The sequence below is a fragment of the Nyctereutes procyonoides genome, unplaced genomic scaffold (assembly GCF_905146905.1).
Source record: "Nyctereutes procyonoides isolate TBG_1078 unplaced genomic scaffold, NYPRO_anot_genome, whole genome shotgun sequence".
Classification (NCBI taxonomy): domain Eukaryota; kingdom Metazoa; phylum Chordata; class Mammalia; order Carnivora; family Canidae; genus Nyctereutes; species Nyctereutes procyonoides.
This window is the reverse complement of record NW_026575140.1, coordinates 48,119,505-48,145,979: the sequence shown is the minus strand read 5'-3', so window position 1 is coordinate 48,145,979 and position 26,475 is coordinate 48,119,505. Positions and strand designations below refer to the sequence as shown.

Sequence of the window (26,475 nt, the reverse complement as noted above, 5' to 3'; positions counted from 1 at the left end):
GCGCGCCGGGGGGGCGGGAACAGGCTCACGCGGCGCTTCCACCCATTGGCGGGCGGGGAAAACACGTGGCGGGGCGCGCGAGGCGCCCTCTGGGACTTGTAGTCTTCTTCCCGAGGCGCGGCGTGGAGGGGGCGGGGCGAGGTGCGTTTGTGATGCTGATTGACTGGGGGTGTGCGCAGGAGGCGCGCTGGAGCGACGGCGCGCCGCATGGTGTCATGCGGAAGATGGCGGCGTCCAGGGGGAGGCTGAGGGCTCTGGGGAGGTGGTGAGAGGTTTCCGTACAACCCCAGCGTGCGGCTAGGGGATCCCTTCGCTCTGTTTCCTGCTCTCGTCCCCCCAAGGCTCTCAGGCGCGATGTGGAGGAGCTGCCTCCGGCTGCGAGACGCCGGGTGCCGCCTCCTGAACCAGCCCCGGGGTGCCCTCGCCGCCCCGGCGGGGCCGGGGCCAACCCCCCAGGCCCCTGCCCGGGCCTACGCGCCCCCAACAGGTGAGGGCGAGGGCACATTCTCTTTCGCCCAGGGCCCGAGTGGGGCAAAGGTGGGCTGAGGGATTCCAGCTGTGCAGGGCGGGGTAACTGAGGCACAGCTCAGGCTCGTGAGGTAACGCGCTTTGATCGGGTCCTGCGACAGATCAGGGAAAATAGAAGCCCAGGCAAGGGCAGCCCGACCCCCCGAGGGCACACAGCGCGTCACTGCACGACATAGTAACTGCCGTTTGGCACGGGCAGCCTTTCTTAAAGCTTATGGTTTTCCTTTCCAGTAAGGAAAGCGGATGGCATTCTCGTTTTCAGGCAGGGAGATTCGGGTTCTCCATCTGGACTACACCAAGGTCACAGAGCAGGCTCAGTGGGTAGTTTGTGGAGGGCAACGGTGGGCCTGTTTTCTCTGTCCCCACGCCTGGGCACAGAAGGGTCTTGGAACCGGGGCATTCAGTGTACCTCCTGGCCGATTTCCCTTCGGGTTTCCTGTCCCTCCCTCCCACTGTCCTACCACAATCCCTGCCATTTCTGCTAAGGAGTTGACCCTGGTGCCTCCTTTCTCTTCTTCTGAGTGATAAGGCCTACAAGAAGGTGGTGACTCCTTCACTGCTTCTGGGGAGAGGTTTTAGAGTAAGAGTGGGAGTCGCTTCTTGAAATGAGTAAAGAGTAACAACACGCTTTTCATTCAGTTTTTCTGTGCTGAGAGCTGGAGGCATGATGGTCTTCAAGGCAGGTGTGGTCCCTACCTAATGATCATTGTCGAGTATAGGTTATAATAGTCTCTTTGAACAATAACGTATAATATTTTGTATAAAGGAATTACAAAGAATCTGTGAGAACATAAAGAAGCACCTACTCCCATCTGGGGGTTCCGAGGGTCTAGAAAGGGTCTTGGATGAAAGGACATTTCAGCTGAGCCTTGACAGATGAGTTGGAGTTCAGTTGAGAGGAGGAGGAAGAGTGTTGGGTGGCCAGAACAAGTTCAGAGGTGACAGCAGGGTGCGAGCGACCTTGCTTTAACATTGCTTGCTTTAGAAAATGTAGAATTCAAAAAAAAAAAAAAAAAAGAAAGAAAATGTAGAATTCTACAGGTAGTTTGACATTGTGGCAGAAGTAGATCTATATGGTCTAATGCTGACTGACCCTCTGAGATACTGCGTGGTCCTGGGTACGTGACTACTTTCTTTGGGCCTCATTTTCCTCCCTGAGTTGAAGGACTGTGTTGCCTCTGAAGGTCCTTCTGTTAAGTTTCATAATTTTTTATACATGGGGGAGAGCTAGATGCAGCAGGAGCTGAGGTTTCACCTGTCAGGGTCCAAGCCAAAGGGCCAAGAAAGAGGAAGAAGGAAGGTCATGTGTGATATTGTTATAAGAAGACATATACAGTTGACTCTTCAACAACGTAAGGGTAGAGGCACCACTCCCACCTCCCCACCATTGAAAATTCACATATAACTTTTGACTCCCCCAAAACTTAATTACTAATAACTTACTGCTGGGCCAGAAGGTTTACCAATAGCAGTCGACTAACGCATAAGTATTCTTACGTTGGCTAGATAAAAGAAAACGTAATTTAGAAAATTAGAATCTTTAGTAAGAGATCAAGAAGAAAAGGAAATAACGTTTGCTATACTCTAGAAAATCCAGGTATAAGCTGTTCTTGGCGGTGCCAACCCATGGTGTTCAAGGGTCAACTGTCTATATTTGGCGACCCGTCTAGTTCCTGGCACACATCTCTTAAAACTCTCATAATTTACTAACCAATAAGAGCTATGGAAGAGGCTTTTGTTATAATATTTGGCCTTTTGTCTTAAAATAACTCCAGAGATAGAAAGTTGAAAGGAGTGTCTTATTCATAAACCGCTTTCAGCCACACCTGAGATTATGTTAATGAGGTGGCTTTTGGAAAGCCCCTGAGGATGGGGGCTGGTTGCTAGGGGAACCAACCACAAGGTTAGAGGTTGGGTACTTTCAGCCCCACCCTCTGACCTCGGGAGAGGGGAGAAGGGCTGGAGAGATGGATTAATGGCCTGTGATTTAATCAGTCATGCTTATTATAACGAAGCCTCTGTAAGATCCCTGAACTGGGGGGGTTCAGAGAGCTTCAGGGTTAGTGAACACATGAAGGTGCTTGGAAGAGTAGCATGCCCAGAGAGGCAGGGAAGCTCCATACCCTTTCCCTATACTTTGCCCTGCATTTCTTCATGTGGCTGTTCCTGAATTGTATCCTTTTATAATAAGCTTGTAGTCTACTAGGTAAAATCTCTTTCTGAGTTCTGCGAGCTGCTCTGGCAAATTCATCAAACCTGAAGAGGGATCCAGGGAACCTCTGGTTCATAGCCCGTTGGTCAGAAGCACCGGAAACGACCTGGGCCTGCAGTTGGCATCTGAAGGGAGTGGGAAAATGCAGTCTTGTGGAACTGAGCCCTCCACTTGTGGATTCGATGCCTCCTCCAGGCAGATATTATCAGAACTTAATTGAATTGTAGGACACCCAGCTGATGTCACAGGATTGACACATATTTGGAGTGGAGAGTGTCTGTGTGAATGTGTAAAGGAAAACAGTTTCCTTTACAACATTCAAAGAAGATACAACATGAGCAAAGGGGACATGTACAGGAGTTCACTTAAATTGGCACAGGCAGAGGGTTCATTTAGATTAGTGGATGCCACTTCTCATTATGGTGGCACCTGATCTACCATCTCTGCTTCCTTTCTACTGCAGACTTTACTAGTTTAGGCCCTTGGAAGTACCTGGCACATGGTAGGTAGTCAAACATGAAAAAGACTAGGAATGAAAGAATGAAGCCCAGTGGGAGGGAGGTACATGAAACCAGGCCTATAAGTGCACTGCAAAGATATTACCATTGTGAGTCTTTGGAATGGTGGAATATTAAACCCAAGTGGGGGCCTTCTCCATGAAGACTGGCAAGCTGATTGAACTTGGCTCTTTAGGAATGGCCATGCCATTGAAGGTTGTCAGGAGAGGAGGAGTTTGGGAAAGGGTAACTGGGGTGTTGGAGATTTGTAGCAAGGAGACCTGTATTGAGGGTATGTGGTGGTCCAGCTCTATACCATTTGTTAGAGATCCAACAGGTGTTTAGAGAGGAAGCTGTTCTGGAGAGGCTGCATGTTTGGCTGACTAACACCCAGTGAAGTCAAGGCTGGAAGTCTTGTCTCCTCTGTTTACAGATTGTCACCTGGCCAAGTCGTTTAGCTTCTCAGAGTCTCTAACACCTCAGAGGCATTACTTGGCTTGTCTTCATAGAGGGGTTGTGTTAGGTTGAGGGAGACTGTAGATAGAGCCCAGCCTGCCACCTCTTTTTGTAAATAAAGTTTTATGGGAACACAGCCATGCTCATTCATTTATATATAATCTAAGGCTACTTTAACTACAGAGTTAACTAGTTGCAACAGAGACCATATGACTGCCAAGCCTAAAATATTTACTCTGGCTCCTTATGGGAGAAGTTGACCAACCCCTCCTCATGATGCTAGAGCAATTTGGAAAGAACGATTTAGTTATTTAGCTCATTTACATTAATTGCTATGGCAGATGCATTTGCCCTGAAGAATTTTTTAAACAGCTTTATTGAGATTCAATTCACTTATAATTCATTCACTTAAAAAGTGTATAATTCAGCGGTTTTTAGTATACTTACAGCATTGTACAACCATCACCACAGTTCTAGAACATTTTGTCACCCCAAAAGAAGCCCTGTACCCTTTAGCTCTCACCTACTTCCCTCCCTATCCCTCTGGCCCTAGACAACCACTGTTTTACTTTCTGTGTCTGTAGATTGCTCTAGTTTGGAGATTTCGTAAATGGAATGTGGGCCTTTCTGGCTGGCTTTTTTACATTTAGTCTTTTCAAGGTTTGAGTTCTAGCGTGTATCAGTACTCTGTTGTTTTTCATAGCTGAGTCATTTTCCATTGTATGGCTGTATCACATCTTACTTATCCATTCATCCACTGATGAACAGTTGGGTTGTTTTCCCTCTTTTGTCTATTCTGAATGCTGCTGTAAACATTTGTGTACAAGTTTTTATGTGGGCATAAGTTTTCTGTTTGGGCATATGTTTTCATTTCTCATAGATAATATATCAAAGAGTAGAATTGGTGGTCACATGGTAACGGACTTTTTGAAGAACTACCACACTTTTCCAAGATGGCTGCAGCAGTTTACATTTCCACCACTAGTGTATGGAGGTCCCAGCTTATCCACATCCTTGCCAACACTTATCATCTGTGGTTGTTTTATTATTATTATTATAGCCATCCTAGTGGGTGTGAAGTGGTTTCTCCTGGTTTTGTTTTATGTTTCCCTGATGATGATGACATCCAGAATCTTTTCATGTGCTTATTTTGTATATTTTCTTTGGAGAAATCTCTTCAGATTCTTTGGCCAGTTTTGATTTATATTTATTTTTTAAAGTTTTTATTTATTTATTCATGAGAGACACACAGAGGCAGCAACACAGGCAGAGGGAGAAGCAGTCTCCATGCAGAAAACCCAATGCGGGACCCGATCCTGGCACCCTGGGATCATGTTCTGAGCCAAAGGCAGATGCTCAACCACTAAGCCATCCAGGCGTCCCTTTAAAAAAAAAAAAAAGATTTTATTTATTCATGAGAGACAGAGACTTAGGCAGAAGGAGAAGCAGGCTCCACACAGGGAGCCCAACGTGGGATTCTATCCCAGGTCTCCAGGATCAGGCCCTGGACTGAAGACGGCGCTAAACTGTTGAGCCACCCAGGCTGCCCCCAGGCGTCCCTCTTTGACCAGTTTTTAACTGGGTTGTCTTTTTATCATTGAGTTGTAAGAGTTCTTAAATAGTTGGTCTGAAGAATTTTGATACCTGAAAACGGTTGGAGCCGCCCTAGGATTATGGATGGAGAGATGCCTGAAGTCAAATTTAGCTTTAAGGCTTAAGGTCCGCCAGATGGCACTGTTTAAAAAGATAAAGGTGTTGAGACTGCTCTGAGAGGGCACTTCCTCTGTTCTGGTGCACTGTGGGAGTTGTAGTTCTGAGGCTTTGAACCTTTCCAAAGCAAAGGCCAGATGAAAATTGAGGCTGGTAGAAAGATCACTCACTGGTCTGTGACAACTGAAACAGGAGGAGGAATGTAAGGGAAGTGACACAGAAAACATCGTGTCTCTTTTTTCTTATGAAGTGACCTCATAGGAAAATGGGGCCTGATGGGCATTAATTTCCAATTCACCATTTACCACATGATTGAGTTTTTAAGTTGTTCTCTGCTTAAATAGCCTGTTTTCTTGTGGCCACGGAAACATGTTTTGTAAAGGGAGCGGCTCGTAGTCAGAATAGACCCGAGTTCTGTGTGACCCTACAAGGCAGGCTAGGCTGTTAAAGATGAGGGTCCTGTTGCTGTCAGCTACTCTAGTGTTCATTTCGAACACGGGTGCTTCAGAGGTTCTTGGTCTCATGATTTATCTTCTGTGAACCTAGGCGTTTGAGGGCCCAGGTGAAGAACATTGTTGGGGGGCATGGATTCCACCAAGTGAATTTTCCTGCCCTTGTTTGCCTGTAAACCCCTAACTTGGCTCCCTCTGCCTCCATACTGTGACCTCACCAGCCCCCTCCCCCAGATCTGGCCCTCACCACCCTCTCTGGGCATCTCTAACCATCCTCTCCTAGACAGTCTTGTCATTCTGACCTTTCTTTTTTTTTTTTTTTTTTTCCAGTTCTCCAAACTCTTATGTTCTCGTGAGGCTGAGGACCTTCGTGTAAGCTATTTCTTCCGCTAGAAAGTCCTTACACACACACCTCCCTCCAAAAAACTAATCCGTCAGTGCAGATGGGCTGACTCTTGCTGGTCCATGTCTCAGATGAAATCTGACCACTTGAAGGTCTTCCTTTGCCCCATGATGAGATTAGTCATTCCTGGTGTGTGTTTCCAGTATTCCCCATACTTTGGCCATCAGCTACTTTGTTTGGCTGGTTCAGTGTTTGCCTTCCCAGCAGACAGGAAGTGCCTCGAGGGCATAAGGGAGCTTTGATTCTGATTCCTAGGACTTAACCCACTTCCAGGAACAGGATTAGTACTCACCGATGTTTGCTCCAAGACTAAAGTTTGCCCCTCCATGTGTCCTTTGCATTTGGGAGAGCACCTATCTAAAAAACGCTGCATGTGGGCCTGCCCTCTTCTGGGGCCCTGTAACTTTTGTGCTCCTTTGGCCTGGGGCTGTCCTCTCTTTCTGCATGGTTTACTGCTGTTTTGAGCAATTTTGGTTGACCCATCCTTTCCCTTCTATCTTTCCCACTCTCTTCCAGTTCTTTCTTCTTCATTTTTAAAAATATTTTATCTATTTATTTGAGAGAGAGAGTGCACGAGGTGGGGGGGCAAAGGGAGAGGTGGGAGCTGGAAGCCCAACACAGGGCCTGATTCCAGAACCCCGAGATCATGACCTCAGCCGAAGGTAGACACTTAACTGACTGAGCCACCCAGGCGCCCCTCAGTATTTTCTTCTTAATCAGACACAGAGGGGGACCTGGCCAGGACAGAGGAACCAAGGCCTGGCCAGCAAAGCAGAGGAAAAAAAAAAAAAAAAAAAACCTTCCTTGTGGGAAACTTCACTGCTCTGGCATCTTTAGGTTCAGCCTGTGCTGTCAGTTTCTGCCCTGAGACCAGGTCTCTTGGGCCCATTTCCCAGGGCTGCTTCGAGCTATGTGCTAGAATGCTCTCCACTGGCACTTCCTGCTGATGGGAGCAGATCCTTCTCCCAGTGATGATGAGTCAGCTTTCAGAGCTCTTCCCACTTCCTGCTTTAGACCTGTTGCCCAGTTCACGCATTGGAGAACATACTGGATGTCATCTAAGTGCCTCAGTCAAGGCCTCCAGACAGACCCAAGAGGCCTCCAGATGTGAACTAGGGGCATTCGAAAGCACCAGGGTGGTATAGTTTCCATTTTGATGTCAAATGTGTGAATCACTATTACAATTTCAGATAAAGGTAGTAACTCACACTATAATAATACAGCATCATCTTGGTGGCCAGATCCTATCACCTTTTTAAGTATTTAAACTCCATAAAGACAGCAATTTTTGTCATTTTTATTCACTGTTTTATCCCATGTACCTAGAATGGTACTTGGCATATGGTAGACATGCAACTTTTTGTCAAAAAGCACTTTGGGCCTTCACTGAGTAAAGCACAGCTGTGGAAATGGAATTTGTGGTCCTCTTTGTGAGAGCATCAATGACAGAGCATGAGATCGGTGGAAAAAAAAACTGATGTGATGTGGAAAATCTAAAAATACCACGTTTGGAGACCAGACGTCCTCCCTCCACCAGCCTTCCCCCCACACACAAAGTTCTCCTGATTTTCATAGTCTGCTTGAATTAATTTTAACTTAAGCTTGGTTTTTGTTCTTTGGGCTTTTTTTAAAGCATTAAAAATGATTAAATCTCCTCTTCCTCCTCCTCCTCTTGTTGCATCATTATTTCCAACAAGTAACTTTGGATCGGGGACTCTGAAGGCTTTTAGTACCCAGTGATTATGTGACAGAACAACAAGTGAATGAGTCAAGGTTTTGTGTTCATCACAAATGTTATAACTGGGTTATGGTCTTTAGCTTTCAAAATGTGACCTGTTCTTTATAATTATGACCTGCATAATTCTTAATGAGGCACTCTCAGTGTTAAGCCCTCCAAGTAGAAGAGGGGGAATTTGTTTCCATTTTCATTTAAGGTTTTAGTCAGGGTATTTTCAGATATCACAGGACACATATTTTCCCCTTAAAGGAAATGTTTGGAGTTCCTGCTGAATACACAGGCATGCTGGCTAATTAGGGTAATTAATTGGATAGAGAGGATGAGAGATGCTCCTGGGATTTCTGCTTACCTCCTATATGCCACACACGTGTACACGCATGTCCACACTGGCTTTATCACATTCAGACACTATCTTTGAACTGGCATACGTTGTACTGGCGTGGGGGCAGTGCTGATGGGGGTGGTATGGGTGGGGAACCTGCTTAGAAGTTAATGCAGAAGATGCTAGAAAAATCTGTTGTGTCAGATGGCCTGCAGCTTCCAGATGCCTTGCGATCAGACTGTGCCTGGGCTCCGGGGCCAACGGGAGCATGACCAGTGTGTCCCAGGCCTCCCTCATCCCTGGAGAGCAAATGCCCTCCTCCTCCCAGCTTTAATCAGGAGCTGCTGCTGATGCCGCGTAGAGCAAGGCAGACCTTGAATAGTGATATGAAAATCAAGCCAATCAATCAGCATTAGCAGTAATGACACAAGCTGGTCTTGTCACTTCCTGAGCTGTCTCAATGTTATTTTAAAACTGCCTTTTTGAAAAATCTCTTTTACAGAAAGGAAGAGGTTTTATCAGAATGTCAGCATCACACAGGGTGAAGGTGAGTGTCTGAAATTTTGACTGCCTCTTTTTCTTTCTTTCTTTTTTTATTCTGTGAATGGATAGAAACATTTTTCATCTCTAGCCGGTTTCAGCGGTGAGATTACCCTTCGCGCTTTTGTTGGATGGGTTTCTGTAAGCCCTCCATGAAGGGACTCACAGTTGCCTTTGTCTGTACCCATTCAAGTAGCTAAATATAGGAATGGTCACTCGATTCCACTTAACAATCCCTGAGAGGTTTTCATCTGATCTTTCAAGGTGGCTTTGAGATAAACCTGGACCACAGGAAGCTGAAAACTCCCCAAGCCAAGCTCTTTACTGTCCCCAGCGAGGCCCTGGCCATTGCAGTGGCCACTGAATGGGACTCCCAGCAGGACACCGTCAAGTTCTACACCATGCACCTGGTAACAAGTTCATGAACCTATACCCCGATGCCTGCCGCTGGCTTCCTAGGGTACCTGGCAAAAATTGCAACTCCTTTCCAAATTCAGATAAGGCCCTCAGGGGTGGACTCCTGCCATACTTGCCTCCTTGAACATGCTGTCCATTCTGCTCCTGGCTTGGCCCCCTGTAGTTCCCCTGCTCAGAACGCCATACTGGATGGCTGGTTCCTCCTCTGGTCTCAGGATAGGTGTCACCTTCCCTGTCCGCCTAGCTCTCTTATTTTCTTTTATGACACCTGTTCATTTGTTTTGCCAGCACTTATGCAATTTGTATTTGTCCATTTTATGCTTGCACGCTCATAGTCTGTCTCTTCCACCACCCTGTGAGCACAGAAGGGCAGGGCCACATCTCTCTTGCTAGTCCATAGCCAGCCCTGGCCCGAGGTTCAGATGGCATGCAGTATTCGTTGAGTGCAGGAACCCACAGGGCCAGGTGGGTGAGGTGAGACAGCTGCCCTTGAAGCTGGTGCCCCATCCCACATACAGGTGGCTCACTGAGGCACTGAAGCAGGCCGGGGAAGGGGCTGGCTAAACTCTTCGGGTCCAGGCTCTGCAGACTCCAGACTGTCACCTTCTCAGTCCCGTGTCTCCATCTGCGAGAGGTGAGCACGGTGGTCAGGATGGGATGATGTGATGCCTGGAAAGTCTTTGGCGTGGTTCTTGGCATAGAGCTAGCACTCAGTCAACCCTGGAAACGGAGTTGTCGTCCTGGTCATTCCTGTGCTTGGCCTTGACATACAGACCCAGGCGGATGTCCTCAGCGTCTTCATAGCTTGCCACCAGCCTAGCCTGCTCCTTTGGTTGTCTGATGAAATTAGCGTGACATGACTACTTTTGTCATAATACCTAATTGTACTATGACATACTAACTAATTGTCATAGTACCTAAGGAACCTAGCTGGCAAAGTCAGCCTTCTTCTGGTTTGGCTCATTCTCCTCTGTACGGTAATCAGGAAACCAAAGGGTAGCTTAGGTCTAGTAACTGACCTCTCTGAGCCTCGGTTTCTACATCTCTGAAATGGTTGTAATAATAGTAGCTATTCCAAAGGGTGTCATGAGGATTAAATGAAATACAGCAGAGCCTGGTAGTGGAGAGCATGAAATCTGGGGGCGGTTCATTAATATTGAGGCATTATGAGAATCCCTAGGACCCATGGGCTGTCACACACAGCATTTGGCACAGAGCCTGGCTGTTGCACGCGCTCAGTAGATGTGCTACAGCTGAGGTGGTATAGATGCCTGGGGTCAGGGGCTTTGGTTTGGCTTCAGCACTCTGGGTGTTGCTGTGGGTTGGAGGCAGTATTTCTCTGGAATGCAGTGCTTTTGCCTGTGCCCAGTGGTGGTGACAGGGCTTTTTGCCTCTTGATTCAGACCACGCTGTGCAACACATCTTTAGACAACCCTACCCAGAGGAACAAGGACCAGCTGATCCGGGCGGCTGTGAAGTTTCTTGACACCGACACCATCTGGTAATTGACATTTAGATGGGCATTCCCCTTGCAGTGAGTGGGTCCTTGGGGCTGTTTGCCTCATTTTCCCAGACCGTTATCAGTGGAAGAAGAGGCAGACCCTTCTCCTTTATCTCCCAGGGCAGGGAGGCGGTCTGCTTGACATCACTACTTAGCTGCCCTGTGTATCCCTGGGAGAGAAGGCTCCTCAGGCTGCCACAGTGTCAGAGCACTGGGCACTCCTTTCCTGCAGCCTGACAACTGTACCTGGGTCAGGGCTGGGGTGGGGTGGTAGTATATGCAGCTCTTACAGGCTCCAGGACCAATGGGGTCAATTGGCCACCCCCAGTGGGGCCTCCAATCTTGGACTTCTGTCCATTCTCACGTAGGCATAATTGTCCTCACTTGTCAGCTTGCACACAGAGATAGTTACTTGTTGATGTCAGGAGCTGGCTCCTTCCACTTCTGAATTCTCCCCACATGTCTATGTTCTTTAGCTAAATAGTCAGTGATATTGAAGGAAGGCTCGAAAAACAGCAGACGTAGTTGAGCAGCACATGTCTGCGGGCCCAGGTGCTCTAGAATCCTGAGCTGCCCCACATCCCACTCATCTCAGTAGTCCATTTTCCTGCACACCCATGACCTCCCTTCTTCCTTCTGCTCACACCACAGTGTGGCTTTCCATGGTACCCACTTGGCTTCTCATCCACTGAGGCCTTGGCGCTCAGTCTCCATAGGTGACTCCCATTTCTATGTCTCGGTCAAAACAAGTAGCACAGTCTGGCATCAGGTGGTATCAGGCATCCACGCCAGCAGCTGTATCTGTAGCCATGCGGGCTCATGAGATGCTCACAGACATTTGTGGCCAGGGGCCACAGGGGAGGGTCAGGGGAGGTAGGGATGCAGTGACTGAGCTGGCACAGCATCCTAGGATCAGGTGGGTATGGATCTAGGGGTGCAGTATTGGTTATTAGAATGGCATTGATCTACAAGCCTTGACCTGTCAAACGACTGGGGACATTTAAGATGATGGTTCACCGATTCAGGCTTGCATTAGAATCCCCTGGAGGGCTTGTTAAAGCACAGATTTCTGGTCTCCACCCCCAGAGGTTCTGCTTTCCATAGGTTTGGGGTAGGATCTGGGATCAGGCATTTCTAACAAGTTCCCAGGCGGATGATCTGCCAATGGACTCGTGGCTACCCTTTGAGATCTACTGCTTTAGGGAAATACTTGTAGGGCTGGGTGGGGGAAGTTGAGAAGTCTTTTTGCTGCTCTCGCCTTTTATATTTTTTCAGTCTGTCACTGAATGAAGAAATTATACTTTTTTATTAATGAAGGTTATTTTTACAATGAATTAGCTACAGGGTGGAGGAACCAGCGACATTAGTAGAACTGCAAAAGAACGAGTGGGACCCAATCATAGAATGGGCCGAGAAAAGGTAAGATGCACAATCCCCCGGTGTTGGGCAGGCAGGCTGGTGGGGTCAGGGGTCACACTGGACCACAGAAGCCCTCAGCTAATTGACTTTCTGAGTTCAGAGCATCCATGGGATTCAGTACCTCCTGGATGTTGAAGGCTAGGGCTGGACACCTTGGGAAAACGTGCTCCTCAAAATTAGTGTCAACCACCAGGCACCAAGTACCTGCTATCATTGCATACAGTGCTGAGTATAGGGATGGAGACTGTGTGACCTGAGGCTAGTGCCTTCAGCTCTCTGAGCTCCCTTGTCTGAGTGGGCCTCATAATCTCTGCTTCTCAGCTTGTGGTCAAACATAAACTAAGTGATGCCTATCATCCTACTTGGCACACAGTAAAGGCACAGATCTGGGCAGTTATCATCTGTCACTGTCACAGTTGTACTATTAAACTAAATCCCAAACATGATATGTATACATGTGAGGATAAGTCCAGTAACAGTTATCCTATAGACATAAGGCTTTTAGGCATTGATGATACCCAGTATTTTTCCTTTGCAAAAAGATTCTTTTGTGCAAAATTGAACAAACTATTGATGTGGTGGCAAAATAAATTCAATTTCATTTCATTCCAAGGGAGTTTGGAAGGGCTGCTACCTTGGTACTACGTTGACTATAGTATTTCGTAAGCTTACACAGAGTAGTCTGGCATGGCATTTTTCACAAAAGTGATACCTGCCCTTCTCATTTGTACACATTTGTTTCCCTGAGTGCCCACAGTGTGCCGGATATCCTTGGGTTTTAGAGTAAAAGGCTCAGCCAGTGCACTAAAGGATCAAATAAAATGTAACAATGATGATACTGTAGAAGAGCTGTGAAGATGTGGTATCATTTCAGAGTCTAATGAAATGTAGTAATAGTGTAGGTGCCTGGAGATCTCTGCTCTAGAACAAAATTGTCCACTTTCCATGGCACTTGGATTCTCATCCTTAAGAGTTTACAGAACAACTTGGCCATTTACTATGTTCTATTCGTACTATGAGTAATTTCAGCAAGAGTGTTTCTAAACCAACAGGAAAAATGAGCTACATAGGAAAGAAAATGAAAAGAAATTGCTTTTCTTGTCTTTTATATAGTTATTATTGTTCTTGAAAATGTATTGCTTCTGAAGCCAGCTTATGTCCCAGACCAAGAACAAAGGCTTGTATACCGTATAGGCTTGATAAATATTTGAAAAAATGATTGAATGGTACAGGACACATGCAAAGATTATTGTAAGGAAAATTTGGGGTGCCTGGCTGGCTCAGTCCATAGGGTGTGCAACTCTTGATCTCGGGATTGTGGGTTCGAGCCCCGTCTTGGGTGCAGAGATTACTTAAAAAAAAAAAATTTTTTTTTTAAATACTATTGTAGGGGCACCTGGGTGGCTCAGTGATTGAATGTCTGCCTTTGGCTCAGGTCCTGATTCCAGGTTCCCGCAGGGAGCCTGCTTCTCCCTCTGCCTATGTCTCTACCTCTCTCTCTGTGTATTTCATGAATAAATAAATAAAATCTTGGGATCCCTGGGTGGCGCAGCGGTTTGGCGCCTGCCTTTGGCCCAGGGCGCGATCCTGGAGACCCAGGATCGAGTCCCACATCGGGCTCCCGGTGCATGGAGCCTGCTTCTCCCTCTGCCTATGTCTCTGCCTCTTTCTCTCTCTCTGTGTGTGACTATCATAAATAAATAAAAATTAAAAAAAAAATAAATAAAATCTTTAAAAAAATACTATTGCAAAGAATATAATTTTTTAAGAGAGGGAAGGGGCAGAGGAGGGGAGAATCTTTTTTTAATTTAAATTCAATTAACATACTGAATTGCTAGTTTCAGAGGTAGAAGTCATTGATTCATCAGTCTTATAAAACCCAGTGCTCATTACATCATGTCCTTTCTTTAATGCTTGTCACCCAGTGACCCCATCCCCCTACCTCCCCTCCAGCAACCCTCAGTTAGTATCCTATGGTTGAGTCTCTTATGGCTTGTCTCCCTCTCTGATTTTGTCTTGTTTTATTTTTCCCTCCCTTCCCCTGTGATCCTGTTTCTTAAATTCCACTATGAGTGAGATAATATGATAATTGTCTTTCTCTGATTGACTTATTTCACTCAGCATAATACCCTCTGGTTCCATCCATGTCATTGCAAATGGCAAGATTTCACTTTTTGATGGCTGAATGTATATTCCATTGTGTATATACACCACATCCTCTTTATGTGTATATACATGTGTATATACATGTGTATATATACATGTGTATATACACCACATCCTCTTTATCCATTCTTCTGTTGTTGGACATCTGGGCTCTTTCCATAGTATGGCTATTGTGGACATTGCTGCTATAAACATTAGGATGCAGGTGCCCCTTGGGATCACTATATTTGTATCTTTGGGGTAAATACTTAGTAATGTAATTGCTGGGTCATAGGGGAGCTCTATTTTCAGCTTTTTGAGGAACTTCCATACTGTTTTCCAGAGTCGCTATACTAGCTTGCATTCCCTCTAGCAGTATAAGAGGGTTTCCCTTTCTCCAAATCCTCACCAATGAGAGAGAGAGAGACTCTTAAGCATGCTCCATGCCCCGTGCAGAGCCCGATGCAGGGCTCAGTCTCACAACCCTGACATCTTGACCTGAGCTGAAATCCAGTCAGATGTGTAACCAACTGAGCCACCCAGGCACCTCAAGGAGTATAGGTTTTGTTTTTTTAATTTATATTTAAATTTTTTAGAGAGGGAGGGGGAGAGACAGAAGGAGAGAGAAAGAAAAAGAGAAAGAATCTTAAGCAACCTCCAGGCCAGTGAGGAGCCTGACACGGGGCTTGATCTCACCATCCTGAGATCATGACCTGAGTTGAAATCAAGTCAGATGCTTAACTGACTGAGCCACTCAGGTGCCCCAGGAAAATAACCTTTTAAAGAAATCTTTTGTGGTCTCAAATATGAAAAAAATTCTTAAAAGATATAAAAAACAAGCATCCCATGCTTCTGAAAGAGATTCTAGGCAAACGAGTCAGAATTTCAGGCATCTACATGGGGTGATAAGTGCAGAGCTCTGGAGTGACACGAAATGATTAGGTCAGGAGGCCACTGACCACAGCAGCTGCTCCCAGAAGGCTAAGACTAGCCTTCACGGAGCATATGCATGCTCAACAGTTGAGGACTTTGCTTCCAGGCAAAAGCTGGGCCACATGGCACAATAGGGACATGCTGAAGCCTTTTCCTTTCAGATATGATGTGGAGATCGGCTCTTCTACCAGCATAATGGGGCCCAGCATCCCAGCCAGGACTCGAGAAGTGCTCATCAGTCACCTGGCATCTTATAACATGTGGGCCCTACAAGGTATGTATGCTGTGTTGTGTGGGCCTGGAAGGTGGCCTGATGGGCACGGGCCCTGGAAGCCCAGAGTGTCACAGGAGCACTCTAGGGGGTGGCTCTGATGCTAGCTAACCCTTCTACTCAGTCCAAGGAGGACAGCAGGCTCTCACCCTCCCAGGAGGAAGTTGGCTATCTCTTCTCCAGGTGTCTTAACTTCAAGGCTCATTGGCCTGGCTCAAGTCACATGCCCATCTGGGAACCAGTCACTGGACCAAGGTGTGGAGTCCTCTGACCAGCCCTGTTCAGGTCATGTGCTCACCCTGGGCAGGTGCAGAAGAGGGATCACACCCCCAGTGGAAATCCGAGTGCTCTTTGAGAAGAATGGGGAATGGATCCAGTGCCAGCCAGAAAGCGCATGTCCCCTGTGACCATTGTCCGCCACCTGGCACTTGTACCTCTCTGGGGCTGCAGGAACTCACCGAGAGTAGATCTGGCAACTGCCCTGTTTTGGAGTGGGGGGGGGGCCTGGATCCTCATTTGGCTTGTGTCCCGGCAGGGATTGAATTTGTAGTGACCCAGCTCAAGTCCATGGTCCTGACCTTGGGCCTGATGGACCTGCACCTGACGGTGGAGCAGGCTGTGCTACTGTCCCGCCTGGAGGAGGAATACCAGGTGAGGTGTAGCCAGCAGCCCAAGGGCAGGGGGTGGAATGGGGTGAGGTAGCTAGCCCCTCTAAAATGCTTTTATGTAGATTTGGCCTCTTGTGACTTTCATGTACATCCAGAAACCAAAATTAAGGGCCGATGAAAGTATTGTGAGGAAACCGTAATAGAGCAAAACAGTAGCACATCTGCCATGGCGTTCCAGCATGCTTAGCTCTCCCCTCCTCGCCTCCTCTCTTCTGAACAACTGGCCAGGTGGGGGCTGTCGTTACACTCATTTTACACAGGGGGAACGTGAGGCACAGGTCACACCCCTGGAAAATGCTGGAGCAAGGTTTGGAGCCAGGGCTGGGCGGCTCTAGATCGAGGTGCGTAGGCAGATCAGGATCATCTGCTTGGCACACCTGCACAGCAGCCCCACTGACACGGAGCCGTGTGCACGCTTTCATTCCCTCCACAAGGAGGCTGAGCTAAGCCTTGGCACCCTGACTCACACTGCAGGTCATCTGGCCAATGGAGAGCATGGGTGGCTGCTGTCTGTACAGAAGTTTCCATTTAGTGGGTTTGAAATTAATACGGTTTTGCTATACTGTCATTTGCATTTTTTAGCTCTGAGAATTATGGCATTCTCCGCAGTCTTTTTTCTGTTTCTTCTCCACCCTCAGAAGGTTAATTGCTATTACACGTCGGCTCCTAGCATGATGAAAACCATTTTGTAATGACATTATTTCCCGAGTCCGTCTAGTCATCTGCTCAGAAAAATGCCAGGGGAAAAAACTGTTTCTCTACCACAAAAGAGACTAGCTAGAAACGATGAAACAGGCAGAGGGTGATTTATGGGGGTATGAGGGCCAGGGAGGCGGAGAGCCAGGAAACCTCTCCAGGCGGGGCTCCATGTTTGACCCCGGGCCCCGAGCCAGGCCATCACTCTCTGACCTTCAGGTTTGACCCACCACAAAGCAGGGACTTACCTGTCCTCTGAAAATATAAAGTGCTTCTCAGTTGGCAGATCACAGTTGTCCACATTGAGATGGGACTGCCCAGAAAGGCCGGTAGCTTGTGTGGTGTGTGCCCGGATGGGCTGGGGCAGCTGGGCCTCAGGCAGGGAGGAGCCAGCAGGTTCTGGTTGGATCACACTGCCATCTGGACAGCCGCCTTGTGAGTCTGGGGCTCGTCCCTCCAGTCGCTGGAGCTCTGGAGAGAGTCCACGAGCCTGCTCCTGCATGCCCAGCACAGCTTGCTTTAATACTGCAGCCCCCCGGGTAGTCAGAACTAAAGCAGCCATGTGGCCTCGGTTGATTTATTTATCCCACCCACACGAGGGGCATGTGCAGCCCAGCCTGGGGAGGCAGCTTGTAGAGGATGACATTTTGCAGGCGGCCTCACAACAGCCTCTTTGTGGGAGGAAGACGACATGCAGGTTGTGCCCCCTCTGGGGAGATGCATGTGTGGTTTGGGGGCTGGGCCCACCCAGCAGTTTGGGTGCCCCTGGGCCTCAACTGGCCCCCTCCCAAGCCATCTGTGCCCCGTCACCCTGCTCTGTCCACCCGAACATTCTCACCTGCTGCCTCGCCTGTGTGGGTCTCGTGTTTTGGCAAGATTGGAGCCCAGTCCCCTCAGCCTGGCTACGGGGACAGAATGTGGCTCTGGCAGGTAGGCAGCCAGGCACTTGGCAGCTACCCAGCATGTCTTGTCCTCCCCTCAGATCCAGAAGTGGGGCAACGTCGAGTGGGCCCATGACTATGAGCTGCAGGAGCTGCGGGCACGCACAGCCGCCGGCACCCTCTTCGTCCACCTCTGCTCTGAGAACACCACGGTAAAGCACAAGCTCCTGCAGCAGTGAGGCCTGGCCCAGTGGGATGGAGGCTACATGGCCACTGCACACCCCCCCAGACTGTGGGGGTGAGAGGGCCAGCTCGGTGGCACTCTGAAATGCCCCTGGGAACCAGAATGCCTGTCGAAGTCAGCTCGAGTCCAACCCAGGCGCCCCTGCCCCAGCTGGCAGCGAGTGAGCAAGCGGGCCAAGCATATGAGTGACTTTCTCTCAAGCTGATTTTATTAAAAATATTTTATTAAAATATTCTCTGCCCTGGAAACGTGTGGAGCCCTGTTTTCACTCACACCTCCATTCCTCTTGCTACGTCTGGGCTTCACCAGGGTCAGACGGCTTACCTCCCATGGCATGGTCTGCTCCCTGCTGCCTGGAGCCGGGAACCTCACACAGTTGGGGAAATCATATCAACAGACAACTCTGTGGCCCTCAGCCTAAAGACTTTTTTTTCTCCCTGGTTTTTTAATCAGTCTTCTTCTGAAAGTGAGTCCTTTTTGTTCTAAGCCAGTTATTTCTATTTGTTCTAGTATTTTAGAAGAAATAATTTACTCTTGAAGATAGAAAGCATGTATTATTTGTGGGTTAAAAGCCCAGGCAGGCAGGGCAAGGCCGCCTGACTTGTATCCTCCCGACATGGACACTCGCTCCACCCTGGGTGGCAGGTGCATTCTACTGGTGCCAGGGCCCAGTGCAAGGGAAGCAGGAAGAGTCTGAGAGTTCAGGCAGAAAAGGCTTTCTGAGCCGCCTGTCCTGGCACCCCGAGTGATGAAATGGTATCATCCCCTTCATCGAGCCCTGGTTACATGCCAGGTGCTTTTCCACACCTTCCATATGCTCTCCCTGAAGCCCTGACTTGCTTGGAGGAGGTCCTGTCACATCCCCACTTCACAGATGAAGCTCAGGTTACAGAGATGACAGGGGAGACCCAGCTTGTGCTGTTAATCTCCAGAGGGTCCTTTGGCCCCTGCACCCAAACTTATAGACACAGGGAGCCACAGCCTCCGCCTTGGTGATGCTGGGGCCTGTGGCCTCTCTCGTGTCCCGCCCCCCCCCCCCCCCAGCACGCAGCGGAAAGAAAGGCTTAGTCCACGTCGGTCTCCTCTGCCTACTGCCAGCAGTCTGTTCTGGACATACAGCTGGCATTAGGCTGTAGCCAAGAGTCTAGCCCACTGGCAGCCACCTTGGAAGCTGTTCTCGGTGGACTGGCCAGTTGCAAGACCAACTGATCATCCTAGACTTTCTCCTGCATACACGTGAACAGGATTTTTTTTTTTTTTTTAATGGAGAAAACATGGGGCACCTGGATGGCTCGGTTAGTTAAGCAACCGACTCCTCATTTCAGCTCTGGTCATGTTCTCGGGGTCGTGAGATCAAGCTCCCATTGGGCTCTGTGTTCAGTGGGGAGCCTGCTTCTCTCTCTCCCTCTGTTCCTCCCCCCACTTGCGCTCGCTCTAAAATAAATAAATCTTAAAAAAAAGAATGGAGAAAAGATGACAGTCTTTTATTTTTCTCTACGTGTTTAAGTTTTCCCAGGGGAGGGGAAAGAATGGTGCTGAGGGTGGGTGGGTGTTGTGGGTTGAGAAAGTCCCAGTGATGCTCGTGAGGTGGTCAGGGATGTGAGTGGCGTGTGCACGGGCTGCAGGGGCCGAGGGCTGTGTTCCCAGGACTGGCTGGGCCGCATGGCCCTAATCTATGACGTCACTGCATTCTAGGCTGTCCAGTTCATTCTGCATGTGGTCAATGTACTGATTGATCTCCTTGACTCGCCTGCGATTCCTCATGATCTCATTCTTGTGGATCTAAGGGGTTGAAACCAAAGCCTTAAGTCAGATAGTTGGCTTATATGCTCTCACCTAGTCCAGTCTGGGGGGAAAAGGAAGTCGGTCTGTGAAATCTGCATAGTTGTGTCCCTCATGTACTGTGAAGTCTCTGCGTTCTATGCATCTATGTCTTTGAGGGGGAGTTAGGGTGGGTTAGCATGTGGGTTCTAAAGTCTGGAGGGTCAACACTGTCTTTGGCAGGCAATTCTACCCTCCTTAATTTTACTTTATTTCTTATCACCAAGAATACGGGCCACCAGGGGAAGCTTCCCACTCTCCATGGCTGGTGGCCTGCTGGACCAGGGTAGTGCTCACTCACCGTGTCTACTAAGTGCGTACACCAAGAGTTGGCCCTGGTCACCAGCTCATCTTCTCGATTGTCGATCTTCAGGAGGTGGATGTCATGTGACGCCCCAACAGCATTAAAGATCGTATCTTTGTCAACAAAAAGCTGGTGAGCAAGAAAGATCAAATGGGCATGCGTGTGTGTCTTGTTCCCCACCCCTGAGCACCAGGTCAGAGAGCTGAAGAGAAAGGGCACAGCTGAATGTCTTCTTGTGGGTGGAGGCAGCCGCCAGGCCCCCATGGAGAGCCCACTTTTGTGTCAGAGCGTGTTTCTTACTGCTCATCTTCTAGAGACGCCTCCCAGACCCGAACTGCAGCAAGCGCTATGGGGAAGGGGCCCACCCAGGCATTGGCTTTGCAATACTAAGTTGGGAGTGTCTTTTCTTCAGGGCCAAGGCAGGTGGCTGTTCCCACAGTGGTTCTCTCCTGCTTGCCCTCAAGTCTGATTTGCCTGAAACCTGCCCGTCGGGTGGTAAGTGTGAGGCTGGCTGAGGGTCTCGAGGCTGCTCTGAGGCCAGAAGGCGCTGTGAAGCTATGACCACTCGCCCCACCCTGTCTTTCTCTGTTAACAGTAACTTCTTCCTTGGGACAACTGGGTGGCTCAGCCATTGAGCATCTGGCTTTGGCTCAGGGCGTGATCCTGGGGTCCTGGGATTGAGTCCTGCATTGGGCTTCCTACATGGAGCCTGCTTCTCCCTCTGCCCATGTCTCTGCCTCTCTCTGTGTGTCTCTCATGAATAAATAAGTAAAATCTTTAAAATAAAACAACAAAAAATCTCATTAACCTCTCCCCTCCCATTAACCACATTGAACTTTGGATTATACTTGGGGTCTCCTGCCATCTTGTTCCCAACCTTGTTTTCTGCCTTGTAAAAATTAGTTGAAAATGACCGCCCTCTACCAGGCCTGGCTGGGTTCTGGGTGTCTGCACTATAGCTGTGGTGTAGCTGGCACAGTTGGAAATCAAGTGGAATCACCTCCCAGAGCAGGGCAAGGCTGCTTACACTTTGAAGAAAGGTACTTTGTGTGAGGCAAAGGACCTGAATGTTCTACATTGTAGAGAGGATTGCAAGCAGATAAATACTTGGTTTCTTTCTTTAGTATAGTAGTGGTTAACTTAATAGTCTCCAAAATGTGTTCTATGGAATATTTTTTTTTTAAGATTTTATTTATTCATGAGAGAGGGAGAGAGAGAGGGGCAGAGACACAGGCAGAGGGAGAAGCAGGCTCCATGCAGGGAGCCCGACATGGGACTGGATCCCAGGACTCCAGGATCACGCTCTGGGCTAAAGGTGGCGCTAAACTGCTGAGCCACCCGGGCTGCCCTGTTCTATGGAATCTTGAGATATTACTCTTTCTGTAAAAAAAGTTTCCTTTGGTCAAATACATTTGCGAAAGACTTGCATACTGAGGCCCCTTCTGAATTTTACAGGGCACAAAAATGAGAAGACTCTGGAATGTATAAACTCTTTTAACTTTGTCTCTCTTGGTTTTCCAGTTTATTTGGCCACAGACTTCTTTTCAGGGTAATGCCTGTGGGATGGTGGTTTTTGCACAGAATCCCATGTAGAAAAGCCAGGCTAGCTGACGCAGGGAATGGGCACCCCGTGGGCCAGCTAGCACGACCGCATGGGAGAAATGACAAGAAGTCATTAGTCTTCCTCTGTGCAAGAAGGTCCTGGGCCAGACTCTGGGAAGGGCTCGCAGACGTGTACAGCCTGCCTGCCCGTGAGCTCCAGGCAGCCTACTCTGGAGCGCGTCCTGGTGATGTAGAGGTAGCCACAGCCACATCCACTCATCACCAGGTGGTCCTGGTTCTTCATTTTAAAGAAAGGGTCATAGTGGCTTTCCTAAGCTCCTGGCTCCCAAGCCACCCCCCTACTCTGAGTCACTTGCTGGACGTCACAGAGGTGAAGACACAGCCCTCAAGGCACATTTGTTTCCAAGCAACTTCTTGGGCTGCGATGCCTTTTGAGAAGGGCACAGCTGGTGCCCCTCCCCAGGACTGCCACCATGCTAGGCCCCCAGTTGCTGCCCCATGCCCCCATGGGATCAGATCATTCTGTCACACCTGCCCAGGGCACCTGGTGACACTGAACCCCACGTCACCACAGAGAAACAAGCAGAGATCCCAGCCTTGCTCAGCTGATGAGACAGGGACCTGTGCTGCCAGTGCTCCCGCCCAAGGGACCTTAAGGTCCGCAGCCACTCTGTGTACAGACTACTGGCCTGGGTCACGTCCACTGTCACCTGAGCAGACCCTGGGGACTTGCAGGTCCTCTCTGTGCCCTGGGCCTGAGCGCTGGCATTGCCATCGCAGCTGGACGGCCACATGGCTGTTCAGAGCACCCCGGGAGTAAGTCTGACCCCTGGCCCCCTGCACGCATGAGGCTCATGGCTCTGAGCCCCAGTGGGGGGAGTGGCAGCCACGCCTGTGGCCACACTGACCTTACCATGGCAGCTATGGCTGCCAGCGCCTCTCCCACTCCCTCCCTCGCTGCCAGCACCAGGCTTTCTCCTTGAGCCCGTGCCTTCTTCTCTGCCTTCCAAAGTAGGGAAGGACTTCAAAGAGACAGATTTGGCCAGAACTGTGGCATGAGCTGATCATAATCACTCAACTGAATGAGAGGACTTTTAAAGAGACAGTCTCCTCAGTGGGACTTTTTTTTATCGAGATCTGCTCATTGATAATCAGATAAGAGAAACCAGACTTTTTCTTCACTGAGGGCCCTATTCACTCAGATGAGTGAGACCTCTGAGTCAGACCACCTGTGTTCACATCACAGCTCTACCACTCCTACACTGTGTGTCTTTGTGAGGGTTACTCTGGTCTCTGTGCCTCAGTTTTCTTGTCTGTAAAAGGGAATCATAATGGTACCTATTTTACTGTGTTGATGTAAAAATTAAAAGAGCAAATATGTGTCCGGTGCTTCTCAGACAGCCCTCAGAAGGCCCTCAGTAAATGCTAGTTATTTGTTGTTACTACTTTTACAATCAGGGCATCCCCCCCTCTGCCCCGCCCCAAGAACAATATCCCGCTTTGTTGCTTCAGTGTAAGGAGACCTCAGGGCGCCTGGGTGGTTTGGTCAGTTAAGTGTCTGACTCTTGATCTCAGCTCGTCTTTTTTTTTTTTTTTTTAAGATTTTATTTATTAATGAGAGACACAGAGAGAGGCAGAGACATAGAGAGAAGCAGGCTCCCTGCAGGGATCCTGATGCGGGACCCTGAGATCATGACCTGAGCCGAAGGGAGGTGCTCAACCACTGAGCCACCCAGGCATCCCTCAGCTCAGGTCTTGATCTGAGTTGGGGGTTCAAGCCCTGCATTGGGCTCCATGCTGGACATGGAGCCTACTTAATAACTAAGGAGACCTACACCACAGTATTAAGGTTCTGGTGATGTCTCTCCATGCAACTGCAGTCATTTCCCAAAGGCCAGAGCTCTCCCTGGCCTGCAGAGGGGAGGGCGTACAGTAGCTCTGCTGGCCGCCCTCATGAGGCCTTGAGGGTAGCACTCAACACCAGTCCTGCCAGAAAGCCCAAGACAGAGCCCCATTATCTTAGTGCCTGGGGCCATGCCAGCTTATCGTCTACAATGAGGGGCACAGGCTCGGCATCTCTCAGGCTGGAGTCTCAATTCAGACTCTGGTCCTCTCAAATGGTGTCATCTTGGGCAGTTTAACAGACTTCTCTGAGACAAAGTCTTACCCTATTTTCTAATCTGTAAATTGCAAATGATAACAGTACCACCTTTGTAGGGCCCTTTGGGGGAGATAAAGGAGATATGTGAGCATCAGGCTTCATTGCCTTGACAATGGCAAGCCTGCAGGGAGTGGAGCTCCGTGTTTCCAGCCACTGTGGTCAGCTTCAACCCAGTCAGTGGGTACTGAATCTTCCTGAAGCTACAGAAACAGGTGTCAGATGGTGCCAGGCATTGTCATCCCAGCAGGAGAGAGGGCTCGCCACTGGAAGCACCAGTCCAGCCTGCTTGCCTGCCAGAGTTTCGGGGTCCATATTTTTCTGTGTCCCGGTTATTAGGGAGGGGTGTTTCAATCCTGTGCCCACTAAGTGTCACAGACCTGGAAGCTGTGTCATGAGGGAGCTCCAAGACTCCTCGATGGTCCATCTGGGGTCTAACAGAGTGGGCTCTTGGGGGACGCCTGATTTCAGGGCTCAGGGAGAGTGACAGCTCCTTGTGTCTGGTTAGTAAGAGCATTTGGCAGGTGTTTAGGGAGGGAGGGCTGGCAACACAGTGGCCCTGCCAACAAGCTGCTGCCCTGGGTTCCTGTCTCAGCCCCAGACAGGACTGCCAGTCTCTGTCTGCCAGACTTAGCCACAACCTGACAAGTGGGGCTTCATGAACTCCTGGCACTTGGGTTGCCCTGTGACTGTACCGTGCACCACTGCTGGCACCGGCGAGGTACATGGTGGTGAAGAGGCCATCTCGGCCTTACCCATGAGCCTGGATTTAGTGTGAAGAGTCATAGAGCAAATCAACACACACATGATAGCTTGTAATTTTAATAATGCCCTGACAATGATAAATGGTGTGTGTGATAGAGAGATGGTGGTTTTCCAGGAAAGTGATGAGGGAAGGCCTCTCCGAAGAGCTGCGATTTGGGCTGAGAGCCAAACAAGGAAGAGCGAGACACCCAGAGACCAGAGGGAAGGGGATTGTCTGCTAGGTGGAATATCAAATGAAAGGAGCAAGCCTGGGAACCTGGGGAAGGGCTCCGAGGCTGGGGCGAGGGGAGGAGGCCAGGCACGAGGGTCTGGTGGACTACGGTAAAGTGAAGTGCTTAGTCCAAGGGTCACAGGAAGCCATTACTGTGTGGTACAAAGGCACAGAAGGATGAGGTTTGGATCCCAAGGATCTCTGGCTGCTGCGTGGAGAACAGCCTATAGAAGGGCAGTAAGGAGACAGTGGTCGAGGGAAAGGACAACATGGCTTGGTCTGGTGCTAACATGGAGGTGAGAGAAGCTGAGAAATGGGGAGTGGAATGAGTGATGAAGGAAGGAAGGCTCCCGACAAGTATCTGGCCTATGCCCCTCTCTAGAGACATGACACACAACCCCACTGCACCCCCACTGGACCCTGATGCAGGAGACCCGGACAGCCTCCCCAGTGAGCAGCCTCAGGAGCTCGGCCCCTGCTGCTGTGGGACTACCCACCCCTGGACAGGCTGGTGGAAGGTGGGAAGCAACGGGCCAATCAAATGGTGCTCCCACTGTTCCAACACCCTAGTAATGCTGCCTATCAGACACTCAGGAAGACCTGCCTGTGAAGTCTCAGAACTTAATCTGTGTTTGCAGCTGCCTCTCTCAGAGGCTGCCAGAAGCCCCACAGAAAGACTTTGGGGGTGGGGGCAAGCAGTTTAGTGCCAACTTTGGCCCAGGGCTTGATCCTGGAGACCCGGGATCAAGTCCCACATTGGGCTCCCTGCATGGAGCCTGCTTCTCCCTCTGCCTGTGTCTCTGCCTGTGTGTGTGTGTGTGTGTGTGTGTGTGTGTCTCTCCTGAATAAATAAAATCTTAAAAAAAAAAAGACTTTGGGTAACTAACCTGTTGGTAACTTGAAACGACTCATTTATCATGAGCCCCTCTTTAGATGGGCCCCACTGAGTGCCCACCAGGTGTTAGCTTGTTGGCCTATTTCATCTGCCAACCACTGTGCAAAGGAGGTCATTGTCCCTTTTGCAGGTGAGGAAACTGAGGCTCCAGGAGGCTTTCAGGCTTACTAGAGCCACGGGAGGTGGGGCCCGGGGACTTTGTTCTTCCATCTGTCTGTCCCTCAGCGGCCCGCCTTGCCCCCCCCAACCCCGACCACCACCCGGCCCACTGGGGACCGAGCCCCGCCTACAGTGCTCACTGGGCGCAAGTCATCAGGCAGGTCCTCATCAACATCGCCCTTCAGTATCTTCTCGAGAGTATTGATGGAGATCTCCAGAAGCTTCTCGTGGTGGTGGTTCTCCAGGTCCCGACACTGAGCCATCGTGTGGCCAAGTTAAGCAAAGGCCAGGGGTGGAGCAGGTGCCGCTGCAGACCCTCCGAGGGCTGAGCCGTTGAAAGGCAGAAGGGCCCACCCGCAGGTGCCAGGGCTTCACCACCTTCACAGCCCGCCATCCACATACAGGAAGCCCCAGGACCACTCCGGTCCACCCCTCATGCACCAACACCACACTGCCCATGGCTGGGCTGACCCTTAGTGCCCTGTCCCCTCAGAGCCCCTCAATCCTCCACATCTCTCCCTCCCACCACCTCCTGACTGGACAGCGAACTGAGACCTGGTCTCCCA

At 49.4% G+C, this 26,475-nt stretch overlaps 2 protein-coding genes across 2 annotated transcripts in view; one reads left to right on the top strand and one right to left on the bottom strand.

Moving 5' to 3' along the window:
• Positions 1-190: 190 nt before the first annotated feature.
• ATPAF2 (ATP synthase mitochondrial F1 complex assembly factor 2) lies at positions 191-18,281 on the top strand. Its single transcript, XM_055306018.1, has 8 exons — positions 191-487; positions 8,821-8,865; positions 9,123-9,268; positions 10,679-10,776; positions 12,115-12,195; positions 15,435-15,547; positions 16,080-16,195; positions 17,891-18,281. Exons 1-8 carry the CDS (start codon positions 355-357, stop codon positions 18,026-18,028), a joined length of 870 nt encoding a protein of 289 aa, XP_055161993.1. The 5' UTR covers positions 191-354; the 3' UTR covers positions 18,029-18,281.
• Positions 18,282-19,525: 1,244 nt separating this feature from the next.
• DRC3 (dynein regulatory complex subunit 3) overlaps positions 19,526-26,475 on the bottom strand; it is a 34,003-nt gene continuing 27,053 nt past the window's right edge. The window contains exons 11-13 of the mRNA XM_055306017.1: positions 26,050-26,173; positions 20,156-20,287; positions 19,526-19,815 (exon numbers count right to left, since the gene is read on the bottom strand). Of these exons, the coding sequence (XP_055161992.1) occupies positions 19,702-19,815; positions 20,156-20,287; positions 26,050-26,173 (370 nt within the window). The 3' untranslated portion in view covers positions 19,526-19,701. The remainder of the gene's footprint in view (positions 19,816-20,155; positions 20,288-26,049; positions 26,174-26,475) is intronic.